The sequence below is a fragment of the Lagopus muta genome, chromosome 9 (assembly GCF_023343835.1).
Source record: "Lagopus muta isolate bLagMut1 chromosome 9, bLagMut1 primary, whole genome shotgun sequence".
Taxonomy (NCBI): domain Eukaryota; kingdom Metazoa; phylum Chordata; class Aves; order Galliformes; family Phasianidae; genus Lagopus; species Lagopus muta.
The window spans coordinates 8,339,782-8,354,987 of record NC_064441.1 but is presented as its reverse complement, the minus strand read 5'-3'; the positions used below and the strand labels follow the sequence as shown (position 1 = coordinate 8,354,987).

At 42.4% G+C, this 15,206-nt stretch overlaps 1 protein-coding gene across 1 annotated transcript; it reads right to left on the bottom strand.

The window, feature by feature from the left end:
- Window positions 1-2,601: 2,601 nt before the first annotated feature.
- On the bottom strand, window positions 2,602-10,794 carry LOC125697571 (cytochrome P450 2J2-like). Its single transcript, XM_048954906.1, has 9 exons — window positions 10,624-10,794; window positions 9,315-9,477; window positions 8,590-8,739; window positions 7,568-7,728; window positions 6,669-6,845; window positions 5,414-5,555; window positions 4,395-4,582; window positions 3,893-4,034; window positions 2,602-2,790 (listed from the first exon to the last, which is right to left on the bottom strand). Exons 1-9 carry the CDS (start codon window positions 10,792-10,794, stop codon window positions 2,612-2,614), a joined length of 1,473 nt encoding a protein of 490 aa, XP_048810863.1. The 3' UTR covers window positions 2,602-2,611.
- Between the last annotated feature and the right edge of the window lie 4,412 nt (window positions 10,795-15,206).

Here is a 15,206-nt window from a genome sequence, read left to right as displayed (position 1 = left end):
GATGACAAAGCTACCACAACTCGGAGACTTGAGGCTGTGGTTGACATTGATAATATTAAAAAATAGATGGGGTGGAGGGTTAGTCACTTCACTTAAATGTTACACCACCCCAGTCATCGGCACCAGGGTGTATGCCTTCCTACCTGGCAGGTCTCTGATGGTGTAATGCAGGTGTGTGCCTAGGGTCTGTAACCAGCGATGACAAGGGGATCAGGAAATAATGCAGCACTTGAAGAGGCAGGAGGGGAATGGGAAGGGCTGTGGGCAGGGGATGAGGGAATCCAATTGAGCCAACTCAGTTTCCTTCAGATTGGTTTGTGGGTTTTTTTTGTGCCAAGCACAGCCAGGCACAAAGCTCTCATGGCTCACCATACTGGGGCACATGGAGTCCACCTCTAGGAGCCACCAACAAAGTGCTAAAGGACAGTAGTAACCAGGGATGCCTGAAAATAACACGGCTAAAAACCCTCAGCACAACGTGGAAGCAGTGGTTTCTTCCATGGTCCCACCACTCACTGCTATTCTATCTCTCCAGCACCTGGGTTGGAATGACTTCAGCTGTGTCCTCATATTCTGCACATCTCTCAGCCAATCTAGGAGCTGGGTGTCTGCAACTCTGGACAAGTACAGAGAAAATGATCACTGGGAGGGAAAGCAGAGCTGTTCTCTAAGAGAGTGTCAGAGGACATAATGTTCCAGACCATGAGAACATCTCTTCTCATTAAGCCTCTTCAGTGAGTAGCAAGATGACAAGAAGAGTGGGCAAAGGCAGCAAGAGATGCAATTCATACAGCATGTAGTCAGCAGGCTGGATTATTCATGGCAGTTATTGCTATTGTGAAACCCACTACTGTTCTGAGTTCCTTTCCAGCCTGCTGATACTGGGTTGCAGTGGAGCAGTGCCAGGATCTGGTCCATCTCAGCATGACTTTCAGTAGCTATCACTTCTTTTTAGTAACATTCTTCTCCATTTTAAACTTAGGAAGTTCGTATGTACCACAGTGATTTAATTCCAAATAATTTATACCCCAGTATAAAAACACTTGTGGTCCTCATACGAGTTTAATGCTAAGTTTATAGCGGGGATTATAGCTCTACTGAACTCCAAGATTTGAATCCTTTTCAAAAGTGATTTGGACTCAAGAACACTAGCAATTTGCCTTGTCATAGCTACAGATGAACTTGGCTGTCACCTCCATGCTTAAACTGTCTTGAATAGGATCAGTGCCTATAAGCAACTACGTTAGAAAAAAGATCTTTCAGAATTCCTGCATCAAATCTTCATTTATATTTTCTTACTCTGAGCTACCTCCAGTGCCTCTGTAGTTACTATGGTGTCCTTTTTATGGTGTAGAACCACAAAGAAGGAAAAAGGATATCTTCCAAACGCCACCTATAACTCACTGGTTGTGGTTTTCAGCTCATCACTGATGTGTCGATAATACTTGTGCAGAAAAGTGTAAGAGGGCACAGAACCTTGGTGTGATGAAAGGGTATGTAAGTGGTGGGAAACCAAAAGAGAAGGCAAATCCTGAAATAGAGTTTATGTGGATAAGGAGTAGATGGGAGCAGGAACTGAAAATTGTGAGGGAGAGATTGCAATGAGATTGAATGGAGGACTGGAAGTGCAGTACAGGTTATAATGAAGAGAAGGGCCCAGAAAGATGGGAAACATCTGCGTGTTCAGAAAGGCTCCAGATGTTGTCTTCCAAAATCTCTGCATTCCTCTGCTATGAACAGTTAGCAGTGAAATCCACTGGCAAAGCGAGTATCTCACCCTGCATTTATGCCTCTTCCAAGCAGGGTTGATAAAGGTCTTCTACTGCCAGTTACTGTGTTCATTCAATGAGTGAAGGTCTGATTACAGAGCTGAAGGTCCCAACCTTTTAGTAACCCAGACAAAGTCAGCATGATTCTACATCATAAAAAACAAATTTTTAAAAATGACAAAACAAACTGGCAATACATTATAACAACGATTACACTGCTGAGTTGCACATTCACACTGTTAGTAATTGTGAAATTTCACTTGAATTCACACTGACTCTTTTTGTCTTATCCATGGGAGATGCTTACCTCAAACTCAGACATTAATGTACTCATATTCCAATGTGTTCCCATTTTATTTTCTTTTATTTCCAACCTGCCAACAAATTAAAGTGTCTCATGATAGTAAAACCAAAGTAGGCCTTTAAATGTGCACTTTCCAGTGTCAAATGCCTTGAGGTCAGACTACTCATAGAAATGATGCCTGCTCAGCTCTTGCTGAGGTCTTCTGTTTAGTCACACTGACATTTGCTCAATAGTGAGCTCCATGGCAATCCTACTTGGCTAGGACAGGCAGGCACAGAATGCAATCTTCACAACTGGGAGCCATGGTGTCTTTCTTCGGATGCTCTCCAAAAGTGAAAAAAAATAATAGATCCTTGCAAGAATGCCTGGGACCTTCACAAGGACCATACCAGAAGTACTGGTGGTCTGGATCTTGGCTTGTCTCCACTTTCTGAATAGTGCTGCGATAGACTAGTGTCAATATACTGGTTGATCAAAGAACATTTATATGTCTGAGAGGAAGTTCACTGAGGTGCAGGTGGTCTGTGATGGCTGCAGCCTAGCGTGGGATGGCACAAACCTTGTAGGGGTGGGGCTGCAGCGTGCCCCCAAAAATGGGCTCCGTGTTGATGGTCGTCACTCCCTCAGGGAGCCGGAAGGTGAATGCCCGTAGCAGGTTGGCAAAGAAAATGAAGAGCTCGGTCCTTGCCAGATGCTCCCCCAGACACACGCGGTGCCCTGCGGGAGGAAGAAGGCAAGGACAGTGAGATCTAGGAACTTATTTGACAGTCACTTCTTTCATTCTTGCTGTAAGCAAAGGGAACTGTTTTGTTCGCGGCCAGGTTCCTGAAAGCCACAGAACTAAAACTTCCTGAATTCTTTCTCAAAAAGTTCCCTTCCACTGTCAGGAACAAAATGCATCATCAAACAAAAAGCCCTGAGGTATCACCGTCATTTCTTTCTCAATGTGGCCGAAAATGACTTTCCTCTTATAGGATATTTTGAGCTTCATGGTCAGTCCCAAACAGTCTGCTAGTAGTTCGTACGTGCTTTCTTAGTGACTTAAAGTCAGTGGGTCAAAATTACCTAGCAACGGCGTTTGCAGCTGAACAAAACTTGGTCATGTGCAGGCAAAGCAAGAGGCCTACTGTTAATTGACAAGTGTTCCTTCCTGGAACCAGCAGGTATGAATGGCACAGAAACCATATAAAGTAAACAAGTGAACAATACATTCACGTTTCCAGATCAGCAGACAGATAGAGGAAAAACAAAAGCCAGCTATTCCATTTGCACTAAGAAACTACTCCTGGAAAGGTATTTAAGTGACTACCTTGCTATGTCAGCAGAGGTACTAGAACCAGACTGTCAGAGTAGGAACTTAACTGCTGAATGTGATCCCAAACTGTGCTTTTATCTTGCTTCCCTTATTTTGCAACTGGATTTTTGGTTCTGTAACGAGAAACTTTGTATATGAGGATGAATTTCTGTTTTTTCTTTCAGCTTGTTCCTTTGGAAGGGATTGCAAGCAATTCCAGCACACAGGAGACACATTGCTTATCAGGGAAAAAATACATCTGAAGAATAATACAGGAAAAATAAATCAGCACCAATGGATGACTGCAACATGCTGCAAACCTAGGAAGTTCAAGTGGCATTCCCACTGCAGTGTCCTAAGAGCACTGTGGGGCCTGACAGCACAGAATTGTCAGCAGATACCGAGTCAGTACTATCCTTTAAAAGCAGCAAATAGTGGAGATATAAGGTGCTGTCTGAAGCAATACTCACTCTTCTGTATCCTTCGTCTAATCTACTGGGGCACTCAAAGTGCTGGTGTACTTACCTACCGAGAACGGTAAGAAGGCGTCTCGATTTACAAAGCTTCCTTCTTTATCCAGGAAGTGGTCAGGGTTGAACTGTCGAGGTGTCTCCCATTGCTCGGGATCATAGAGAACAGATGCTATGTTTGGAATAACGATGGTGCCCTGCAAGGAAGAAACGACTGATACAGTTCTGTTGGCTCACTTCACCTATCAGTTACTACTGCCTCGTTGCCATTTCTTTTCAGTGAGCGGATATCACGTGGTTAGAGGATTATCCTCCTAGAAAATGGGAGCTGTTTGTCAATTTCTATTGGGAATTATCAGTTCCAGCCCTGCAGCCATGTCAATGGGAATTAATAGTATTGATTTTGGTACAACGGCATGATGGTGACCACTTCTAATGCTAGTTTTAATGACACTTCTAGTGGTAACCCACAGCAGGTAACCAGGGGCCATACTCCTGGGTTATGTGGAGAACAGCTTATAGGCAGAAGAGGTGATGTTAAATTGAAACATCCGTACCTTTTTGACAGGGTAACCCAGCAATGTTGTGTTCCTCACACACACCCTGGGCAGACCAACAAAGACAATGTTGCTGAAGCGCTGGATCTCATGGATCACAGCATTCGTATAGGGCAGCTTTTTCCGGTGCTCGTAGCAGATGGTCTGGGAAGGATCCAAAACAGCATCCAGCTCCTTCTGCACTTTCTCTATGGAGAAAAATATTCACCATTTGAAATGGGAAAAATGCACCAAATGTTTCAATAGCTTTCTTTTTCTTAGAGAAATAGGAACATTCAGTATCTCAGCATAGTATATTAAGTCTTTAACATACAATATCTCAATTTAATATGTGAAAGTAAAACTCAAGAGAAAAACAAAACAACAACAAAAACTGTGTGGCCCAGAATCATAACCAAGGACCACACTTATCCCAGCTCTGATGTTTCCCTCTCTGCATCTTTGGTTAGTGTAGGACGTGCCACTCAGCTTCAGACTTTGAAGGTATTTAGGGATTGCTTGGTTTCCTTTTTCTCAAAATCTAAATCTTTCTTTCAAAATGTACATAAACATCTTGGATACTCTCAGTGCATGAGAGGAGTTAAGCAGAGTTGATCCTAGTATGGCAATGCTGAACAAACACCACTAGAATCAGTCTAACCCTACAGGAAGAGGCAGCTGACTCTGTCAGAACCACAGGCCTTCCTCAGGGCAGCTGGCAGCCCTTTAAAACTTGCCAAGGTTTGACCAACTAGTTTGGCCAGTAAGAGATCATGGAATCCGGTGGCATGTTAGGAGTATTGGTGTGCTTTGCACTGTGCTGTGCCAGAAATGGAAGAGAACCATTCAGCCACCTGGTTTGGTCAGCTCAGAGGACAGGGCTCTGTTTTCTTCTGCTGCTGTAATTTTAGCAAGTTGGCTTTAGTGTTCTCAGAGGGTCAGAGCCAAGCTCATCTAATGGCTTTTCTGCATTCAACTCTTCACATTCCGCCATTAACACTAGTTGTACTCACAGTATCTCACAGAAAAATCTCTCTCACCTTGGATATCTGGATAAACTACCATATAGAGCAGTCCCCAGTACAGGGTTGTGCTTGAGGTCTCTGATCCACCGAGGAAAAGATCATTTATAACATGCACCAAGTTGTCTTCATCATACTTGGGCTTGTCCTCATCTTTAGACTGTAGATTATGATAAAAAGTTGAAGTTAAACCATAAAAGTTAGATCATCCTTCATGTCTTCTGCCTGAGAAGCAGCTGAGAAACATGCACAAAGAATATTCAGAGTTACAGTTTTTGACTATGAGGTACTAAGAAATGAACCATTTCTCAAATGTACATTGTAAGTCTGCATTGCTCTTTTTCATGAGATGAAATATTATTTCATTGTAAAAGGGAAAAGAAACAGGCAGGCTTACGCCTATTGACTAAGGGATGAGGTTTATTGGGCAATATTGGGCAATACATGGATGGTTGGACTTGGTGATCTTAGAGGTCTTTTTCAAACTTAACAATTCTAGGATTCTATGCAAAAAGTAGCAGCAGCTTTTACAGTTTGCCCAGAGTGCACTTCTAAACACGTGGCCCACAATGTGTCACTCCCTGTGCCTTGGTCTCCACAGTAAGGTATCAAACAGGGCAGTAAATAAGAAAGAATAAAGCATCTGAACAAAAGAATCTTAACAAGAGATGATGAGGATCGTGTCCTCTCTTAGTTTAGGATAGATGTCAAGTGGTGGAAAAAAGGTATCCAAGTATTTTTTCTTATAATGAGTAAAAGAGAAAACCATTAGAGAAAATTCAGGTGAAAAGATGCATCTTTGCCTCTAAAGTGTTTATTTTAGTAAATCTTGTAGGAGACACTCATATCTATTGTAAAAAGGATGTATGGCCTTCTTCCCGAGCCCATGTGCCAACATTGAGAGCATGGCAGCCTGAATAGCTGAAAGATGATGACCAGAGGTAGTAGCTACATATACATCATCACCTCCAGGAGATATTTCTTAGGTACCTCAAGTTGCTTCTTAGCTTCCAAAGGTATTCCAAAATGACAAAGTTTGAATCAGAAAACACTGTGTCCTTAACAGAGCTTCTTTAGCTCATGGGACACTTCCTGCTAGAGAAATGAATAACCTGGGCAGGGAGGAAGAGAAGCAGGCTTATTATGGCATTGTTTGTGTAAACAAGCCTATGAAATACAACAGACTACAATAAGGCTTCAGAATGGCTGATTTCCTTGTCTGTTTGGCCCTACATACTCCATCAGTGTGCGACCAGGCAGAATGAACACTTACTTTCTCTATCTCAGCCAGATAGAAGTCAATGAAATCCCGCGGTTCATCTGGTGTCCCTCTCTCCACATGTCTTCTGACCTCCATCCTTGAAAAAGAACTCAGGACATCATAGCAAGACAACACTCTCTTATGAGGACCGGGGAGACGGCACATCAGCCAGGGGAGGATTTCATACAGCTGCAGGAGTGACACACCAGCAGTGGTTACACACCAGAACCCAGTAAGACACTTCTCTGGATCTAAGGGAAGGTATTGCTGGAAACACTCAAGGGTCCCGTTGCCTTTTTCATCCTGTTATCTGTTAGTTTACACCAGTCTCTTTTCCCTAATTAATTACACTAATGTTATAAGCTTGTAGCAGACATTTGTCTCATTACTTCCTGACACAGTTTATAATTTGTCTTTGCACTGTGCGGTTTTAGAGAGTATCCTGAACCTTGTCTGAAGCCTTCCATATTACTGAGGCAGGACTAAAGAGACATTCCTTCTATCTGCTTAAATAGCAGCTTTACTACAGGTGACCTGAATAGCATTACTATCACATGATAGATTTGTTGAAGGTTTACTCCCTCATCAACATTTTGGTTTCCTTTGTCCTACAAAACTCAAATATCAGTGGAATTTGTCATGCCATTGAAAATCCCCATTACCCAGTTTATTCACTGATGCAAACATCAAAATGTAACTCATGGAGAAAATTTGGATGCAAAGTTGGCCTTCATTGTGGGGGCTACCTAACAAAAAATCTCAGACAAAACTTGAATCTTGGGACTGTCAGAGAACGTATACGTTGTTTTTGTGCTGTTGCAAAAAGTTCTTCATGTACTGAAGGCCTATTTTTGTAACAGCCCTTTCATTTCTGACCTAGTTCAGAAAAAAACAACCCGTTATTTACGCACCTGATAAATGAAGCTGCCTGCAAAACTAAATATCTTCTCTGTGGCACTGATCAGCTCGTGGAAGGTTTTGTCCTCATCAGAAAAGTGATATCCAAAAACCACAGCACAGATTACATTTGAAATAGAGTGGAAAAGAGGAAAAGAAGGGTCCATAGGTCTTCCTGCAAACACAGTAACTAGAGTTCACTTTCAGTGCTTTCTTCAGCTGTTCCTTACACAAACAGAACAAGAAAATAATAGAGATTGCATAAAATTCTCCATTTACTGAGCTGGGGCATGAATGGGGACAGATGTGGCATAAATGTGTATTCACAAAAATAATACATAGTCTTGGAGCATAGCTCTAAAACAATCTCATAGCCCTTCCTGTGCTAGGGAAGGCTAAAGAGGCAGAATAGATGGATAGAAACTGCGAACAAAATGTTTGCATACTCTCCACATCTGAAACTGTAGTTATTTCTGATGATTTTTTTTAAAGATATGAGACAGACATCTGTCAAAAATGTTTTGGATGGAAGTGATCCTGGCTTGGATGCTACACCGAGCCAGATCATCTGCTGAAGTTCCCCTCTCACCTCCTGCTTTTGGGTCTATTGCCAATAGTCATTTAGCCAGACAGACACTAAAATCCCCAATTTATGTCATGGCACTTGGCATCGTTGGGATTTAGAAAAAGGACTCATCTCTGCAATACTCTTTAGCTACCTTCTGTGGAAAAGTCATGATTGACTTTGCCACGTAATTGTCATGACACCAATGACACCATGTTATTTTTCATTCAGTAAATGATATATAAATGATAAACCCAAGGAAGAGGGATTTCAGAAGTTTGCTACTTCAGTAAGTTTAGAAAGAGCTTTTTAAGAAATTCCCACTTATAATAACAGACTGAGTCTGCTCTTCAGGCTTCAGAATTGGATATCCCATTCTGTACCCACTCTGACCCTAGAAAGAGGGTAAGCTTTCATGCTGAAGGTATGGATCCAGGACTGAAAATGTATAATTTCACAGCAGATAGATACCTTTCAGGTTCCTAAAGAGCTCCACCAGGTGAGCAGCCTCCTCTTGCACTTGGTACTCCAGGCCTTTTTTCCCCATTCCCAGGTTGCGTAGAGTCATTATACCAAAGCGTCTCTGCTGCTTCCACGAGCGACCACTTGCCAGTAAAATACCTGAGAGCATTCCCTGGCATATTAACATTCACCATAGACACAAATGATTCATTCAGAAATAGTATATTGTGAAATATATGGAGTAAATCAGGGAGCACACTGTGATAGAAGTATCTTTAGGTGGTCAAATTTCAGTAATCACAAATCATAGCCCAATATATCCAAACTACATGGAAGGTGTTTGGCAGCCACATGTATTACACGTAGTTGCCAAACCTACCAGGATGCTTTGTGTTCATGGAACGTGCAGCAAAATCCCTTGCAGCAGGATAGATTATTCCATGAAGAGAGCAAGATTGCAGAGTCCTGAGCTAAGATTGCACACATCTTGAACACAGAGAAAAAAGTCACCTAGAAATAACCTGATTTGGAGTGTTTCCCAGGCTTGGGAAAGCTCAGGATAAAAGGCATCACAACAAATAACAGGCGATGCATGAGGGCTGATAGGGGATTTGGGCAGCATCCATTGGGAGAGCATTCTGAATGGGAGGGTAGAGGGTTTGACAAGGCTGAGGCGGAAGTGTTTAAAGTCAACATTACTCTGCATTATTTATCCTTGTGAAGAAAAATCTCACCTTTTCCTTTGGCCATTGCTTTGAGGAAAGGAGATACCATTCTCCCAGCAACATCTTCAGGGTGTGTCGTCATGCCATCCTTCACTGCTTGAAATCCATTCAGTATGATCACCGGGGTCCACCCAAACCACAAGGTATATATGTTGCCATAAGTTTTTGCCAGCTGTAGATGGGAGAGTTGCCAGAAGAGAACACGTGAAGCTCCATACACCTCCAGTAGATACCACACTTGGTATTCACTGGCCAAATTTATTCACTGGCCAGTTTCATGCTGTGTACATCATACCTATGAATAGAATTACAGCTAGAAGCAGACTTGCTTTTCTGAGGCTTCCAGTAGCTAATTGTAATGACCCTGAGGAAGTGACTTTCCTTTCAAAGCACAGGCTGCAGCAACATGGCACCAAAACAAAGCAAACTTCGCATTTTAGGTTGTGTCATATCCAGTCCCAAAGTTTGTACTAGCTAATAGAACAGCCACACTGTGCACATCTCAGGGGTTCTGTGCCTCCAGGTAACCCTTCTGTTGCAAGAGGAAGCCAACTGATTAAACCTGCTTCCTCTGTGTGCTCCAGGAGAGAAGGTGGAACAACAAATTAGTCAACAGCTCTGCAGTGTGTTGCAGCTAAGTCACAATACAAAGAGCACTGACCATTGGAGACAGTAGAAACCCCCAAGCAGAGACAAGAGTATGACAGAAGAAATTCAGTTAATAATGGAAAAAGAGCTTCATGCAAGAATGGGACTCCCACAGTGATACAGAAAAGATGGTAGACTCTGTGTAAAGCACCACCAGAATTACATCCACTTGGTCACAGCAGTCACTTATTTCTCCTCAAGTAACACATTTGGAGTTAGAATCATGGAATCACAGAATGGTTTGGATTGGAAGGGCACATTTAAGATCATCTAGTTTCAGCTCCCCTGCTATAGGCAGTGACACCTCCCTGCTGAGTTATCAGCAGTGAAGAAGCATCTTTTTAACTCAGTATTCTCCTAGCTAAATAATGAGTCAGAAACCCTATCCACAACTTTGTTTGGTTCTTAAGAATCACAGAGGACTGAGCTTATTGTGAAGCCAGTTCATTTCACATAACCTGAATATAGGAATCAAGTTCATCTTCATACATATATATAAAGATGAGTTGGAGTCAATGATCCCTGTGGGGTCCCTTGCAACTCAAGATATTCTATGATTCACACTTTATCTGCCCCTCTCCTAAGAGTTACAAATGTCATTTGGTTGCTAATGTATCAGCTTTAAGTTGTGACAAAAATTAACCAATTAGGAGTATCTGAAAATAAATACCTCCATCAGAAGATCCCGATGAAACTGAAAGTTCAAGTGCAACAAGTTTCCAAGCAATGGGAGAGGAGTTGGTCCAGGAGGGAATTGCTGGCGTGCCTTTTGCAGTTTGAGAAACTGAACACTTAATAAAAAAATTACCAAAATGACTAAAGCTTGACTAATTGTCAGCATTTCAAAGCTGATTTTTCAGCTTAGAGTACTGGAGCTTGGGAAAGGTGATCTTCCTCCTCGTTACGCCAGTTTTTGCAGACTGAGTCCTATAGAGTCTCAGTTCTTTCCCTCCCTCTGTCCCTCCCTCTTTATCACTGCCTACCCTTTTCTGGCACCCCATCTATTCCCATTACTCAGATAGATCAGACTGATCACTGACCAGAGCCATACCAACCTGTCTGTAGGTAGCCAGAACCTGAAAACATGGAATGACTTCTGCTGAAGCCTTGGAAACCTTAAAACATATGTAGTTGTTCATCTCCTAGTTACTGAATTCAGATGATGAGAGTTACATGCCAGAATGTAAATAGTAGGTTAAACTTCACTGGTGTTTTAGTCTCAAATGTTATTTATCTTTACATGTAGTTGCAAATTTGGATTTGCCTGCCAGTACAAATAGCATTTTCCTCAAGTGAGGATTAATGACACAAAGATAATGTTCACAAACATACATCACAATGTCAAAACATAAAAATTACGCTGTATCTAGCAATTAAATATAAATTTCTAATTGCTATTAATTCCTATTTTTTAGTACATCCCTTCTGTTAAGGGTTTTGTTACCCTTGGTTTATTTTCTACAGTTTCAATCACAGTTTCAGAGTCCTGGCTGTGATGACCAGTTGTCAGTAAGTTTACAGAACACGTCAAAAATCCATCATCTGCTAACAAAGGGATTCACACCTACTGCACAACACAGAAGGGGGAAAGCATAGTGTCAATTATCAGGGGATCTTATCTTGCATTGGAAAGAGAAAGCGTCTTTATTGAAAAATGAAGCACAAGCCTGAACAAGAAACTGCCCTGTCCTCCCACATACGTGCAGTATTTTGCAAACCTGGCAAATTAGGGAAATAAGTGACTCAGTGATATCATTCTGTCTCCTTCACTTTGCCCAACGCTGCAGCTATCGTACATACCTTTATGCCTGCACTGTACAGGGAAGACAGAATAGAAAAGTCATTTTTTATGACCTTATCTATGCAAAGCTAATAAATAGACTCATGCCTCCTCTTCCAGACACACAATCAGCAACATTTATTTGCAGGACCAGCGTGGCCCGGGTCCCATCACTACCTTTAAACAGTCCATGTGCTCAAAACCAGGATGTCCAGGAGTTTATAGAATCATTAAGGTTGGAAATGACCTCTGGGAGCATCTAGTCCAACCATCCACCTACCAACAGTATTGCCCACATCCCTCAGTGGTTCTGGAACACCTGTGGGGATTGACTCCATCACCTCCCTGGGCAGCCTGTGCCAATGCACCACCATTCTTTCTGAGCAGTTTTTCCAAAAGAAAACCAAAAAAGAAACAAAGAACCACCAACCCACACAAGACTTAAGGATGGATCTGTAACTTCAGTTCACTTTATACAGTACTAACAATAAGGAATGATTTCATTTCTCTAGTTCCCCAATCTATCAAGCAGCTCAGGGTGGTTTATCATTATGAACCACACTTAGGATATGTCAAAGAAAAGATATCTATTCCTATAACCCCTACAGGATTATTTATATTTAAAATTTGTAACGGAGCTGACTTGCTAATCAGACAAGTATTAATACCCCTACATTTGCACAGCATGAACTTAAATTATAGTCAGCTGTGAAACATGAAAGGCAGAATCAGCCCAACTCAATAATATAATTACTACACTCCACTTGTAGCAATACATTATCCCAGATTAGTACAAGTGGAGCTGTACCAACTCCCACTGCCTGCCTTCAGTTTACACCTCTCATTGTAAGTCCTTTGCAGTCAGGTATTCACAACTCCCCAGAGTCGTTAATCAGTGTGTGGCAAACAAAAGAAAAGCAACAGGAGGTACAATACAGGGGAGGGCTGAGACAGAAGTGGCCCAGTGGGCATCGCAGAGGATTTCAGACTGGCATGTAACTGTGGGAAGACATCACATCCTCCGACCAAACCTGAAGTGGTGACAGTTCTGAGCCTTCAATTAATCACACTGCCATTCCTGCTTCTCCCCTTGCAGACTTTATCTCGGACTGGGTTGCTTTCTATGACATCCCGGGTTTTACAGCTTGACTCAGGATCATAAATAAGCCTCCCAAATACTTTGGAGAAAGATTTAGTGAGATTTCTGTATTTAATTTTGTATCTCTTAAAGGGGAAAAAAATGAGTTAATAGCACAGAAGCTCAATAACCTCCCATCACATCCACACTCCTAAATCTCCAGCTCGATGGCAGCCAGCAGCCTTACAAAGTGAAGCACTAACCACATTAAGCTGCTAAAAGAAGAAATCTGTTTTGCTAAAGCAGCAATGCGACAGTGGGCCATGTAAATGGCCAGAAGCTGACTCACACCTTTCTTGCCTGCTCAGGGAGTTTTCCTCCTTGCTTCCAAGGACGATGGGGACAAGCACTGTGAGGTGTTCATACAAAGAGAACAGGAGAGTTGCACACCATGTGTGGCAAGAAATTCCCTTTAAAATTGATCTTACAGAAGAACTGTGCCCTGACAAGCCCTGCTAATCTGCCCTCCCTCCCAGCAGCTGCCGCCATGCTGTTTCTTTGCTGATTTTCTGCCAGTTCCCTGCAGGAGGGAGGGACACATTTAATCAATGACCTTGTTTATCTAAACCTCCTGTGGAAGAAAGCTCTCAGACAGCGTCACATACGGCTCTGCCATGCAGCTGCCTTCCAGCATCTACAGCACCTCTGCTCACGCGGCTTTCAAGAAGGATGGAAAGCACACTCAGCAGCTTTCAGCATTTACCAATTATTTACAGATCAGAGGTAACGTTGGGTGGCAGCCACAGATGCTATAGAACAAACAAATATGCAAGAGATTAGCAGTCAACACTGGCACGGAAAACGCAGTCCTTTGGCCCTAAGTTTCTCAACCGATTGCACATGAAGCAACTGCAGCACATGGACACATCCCCACACTTAAGCAAAGGAAAGGAAAAAAAAAAAAGGAAACGTGACCTAATTTTTATTTACTGTCCCAATAAAAAGATAGCTGGGAATTTCCAGGCAAGACGATCTGACCTTTTCCTTTTGTAGGGCTTTGCAGAAATAGGCACAGCTCCCGCACATGGCAGCTTTGGGGGGCTGTAGCCAGGTGACTCAGCTCAGCCTTCGGCCATGGAGACCTCTCCAAAGTGATGCTGTTTCCCACATTTACAACCAGTTTCACCTCGATCAGTGCCCAGAGTGATTCCAGTTAATAAAATACCCATGAGTAAATGGGAAGATTTCTTTGCTGACCAATGGGCCTTATATGCTTTGTTACTTTCCTTATCTTTCTTGTCAAATACTTACAAAAACAGTAGGATAATTTCGTCTTTCTTTATTCTTGGTACTTCCAGTACACCTTCAGAAGGAGAACATTCTTCTAGACAAGGCAGTCACAATCATATGATAATAATTTCTTTAATGAATAGACTTTTTGTCCCCAGAGATCCCTGTGATGTTCAGTTTATGGATGCCAAAAAGAGCTACATGACCAAATGAAACCACAAACGGACAGTGTACTTCAGTCAGTGGCTGAGGAAGTCACTCCCAGGACTGCAGTAATAAGAGGATGCACATGAAAGGAGGTAACATCTCTGCATATTGTAATTGCAAGATAACTATGCCACGCAGTTCCACTTGAATCTCTACTCAGATTGCTGTTCCCATGTCAGAGCTCTGTTCAGACCCTTGTGTGCATAAAGTCTTTAATGATGTGCCACATCCTATCGGCAGCATTGCGTCAGTGCCTTGCTCCGTGAACAAATTGAGATGACAGAAGGCTTTGTCTGTTGCTTCAGGCCTTCATCCCTCTGCTGCAGGATTCTGATGCTGTCATGAGGAGTCAGGGAAGAGCAAGAAAATCGGGCCACATCAACAGAAAACTACTTTTTCGAGCTGGCTTCTCACCCTGAATGCCTGTGTAATGCTTGGCAAGTCGCAGTCCCTTCAGATGTAGCCAACTGCTAATTGTATGTTCACTTAATGGATGTCTATCTTCAGACAACGAAGTTCAGGTCTGGAGAAGCACAGTTTACTCGCAACTTGTAGGAACTGCAGTTGTGATTTGAAAACAAATGCTTCTTTTTATATTACTTTGGTGTTTTGATATAGAATCATAGAATTACAGAATCACCAAGGTTGGAAAAGACCTCCAAAATCATCCTAACTGTCCACCTACTACCAATATAACCTCAATATAACGTCCCTTAGTGCCACATCTGAACATTTCCTGAGCACCTCCAGGAATGGTGATTCCACTACCTCTCTGGTAGTGAGGTGCTTATTCCAGCCACTTTTCTCACCACTCTTTTGGAGAAAATCCTTTTCCAAATACCCAACCTGACCCTCCTCTTGCACAGCCTGAGGCCATTCCCAGGAAATGCTGTGTATA

What these genes read in the sequence shown, in the direction of transcription:
- LOC125697571 (XM_048954906.1), bottom strand. Translation starts at nt 10,794, where the DNA reads ATGCTGACAATTAGTCAAGCTTTAGTCATTTTGGTAATTTTTTTATTA. An exon ending in GCTCTTTAGGAACCTGAAAG is followed by an intron (nt 7,729 to 8,589) that starts GTATCTATCTGC and finishes CTGTGTTTGCAG; the next exon opens with GAAGACCTATGGACCCTTCT. An exon ending in AGTTTATCCAGATATCCAAG is followed by an intron (nt 4,583 to 5,413) that starts GTGAGAGAGATT and finishes TTTTCTCCATAG; the next exon opens with AGAAAGTGCAGAAGGAGCTG.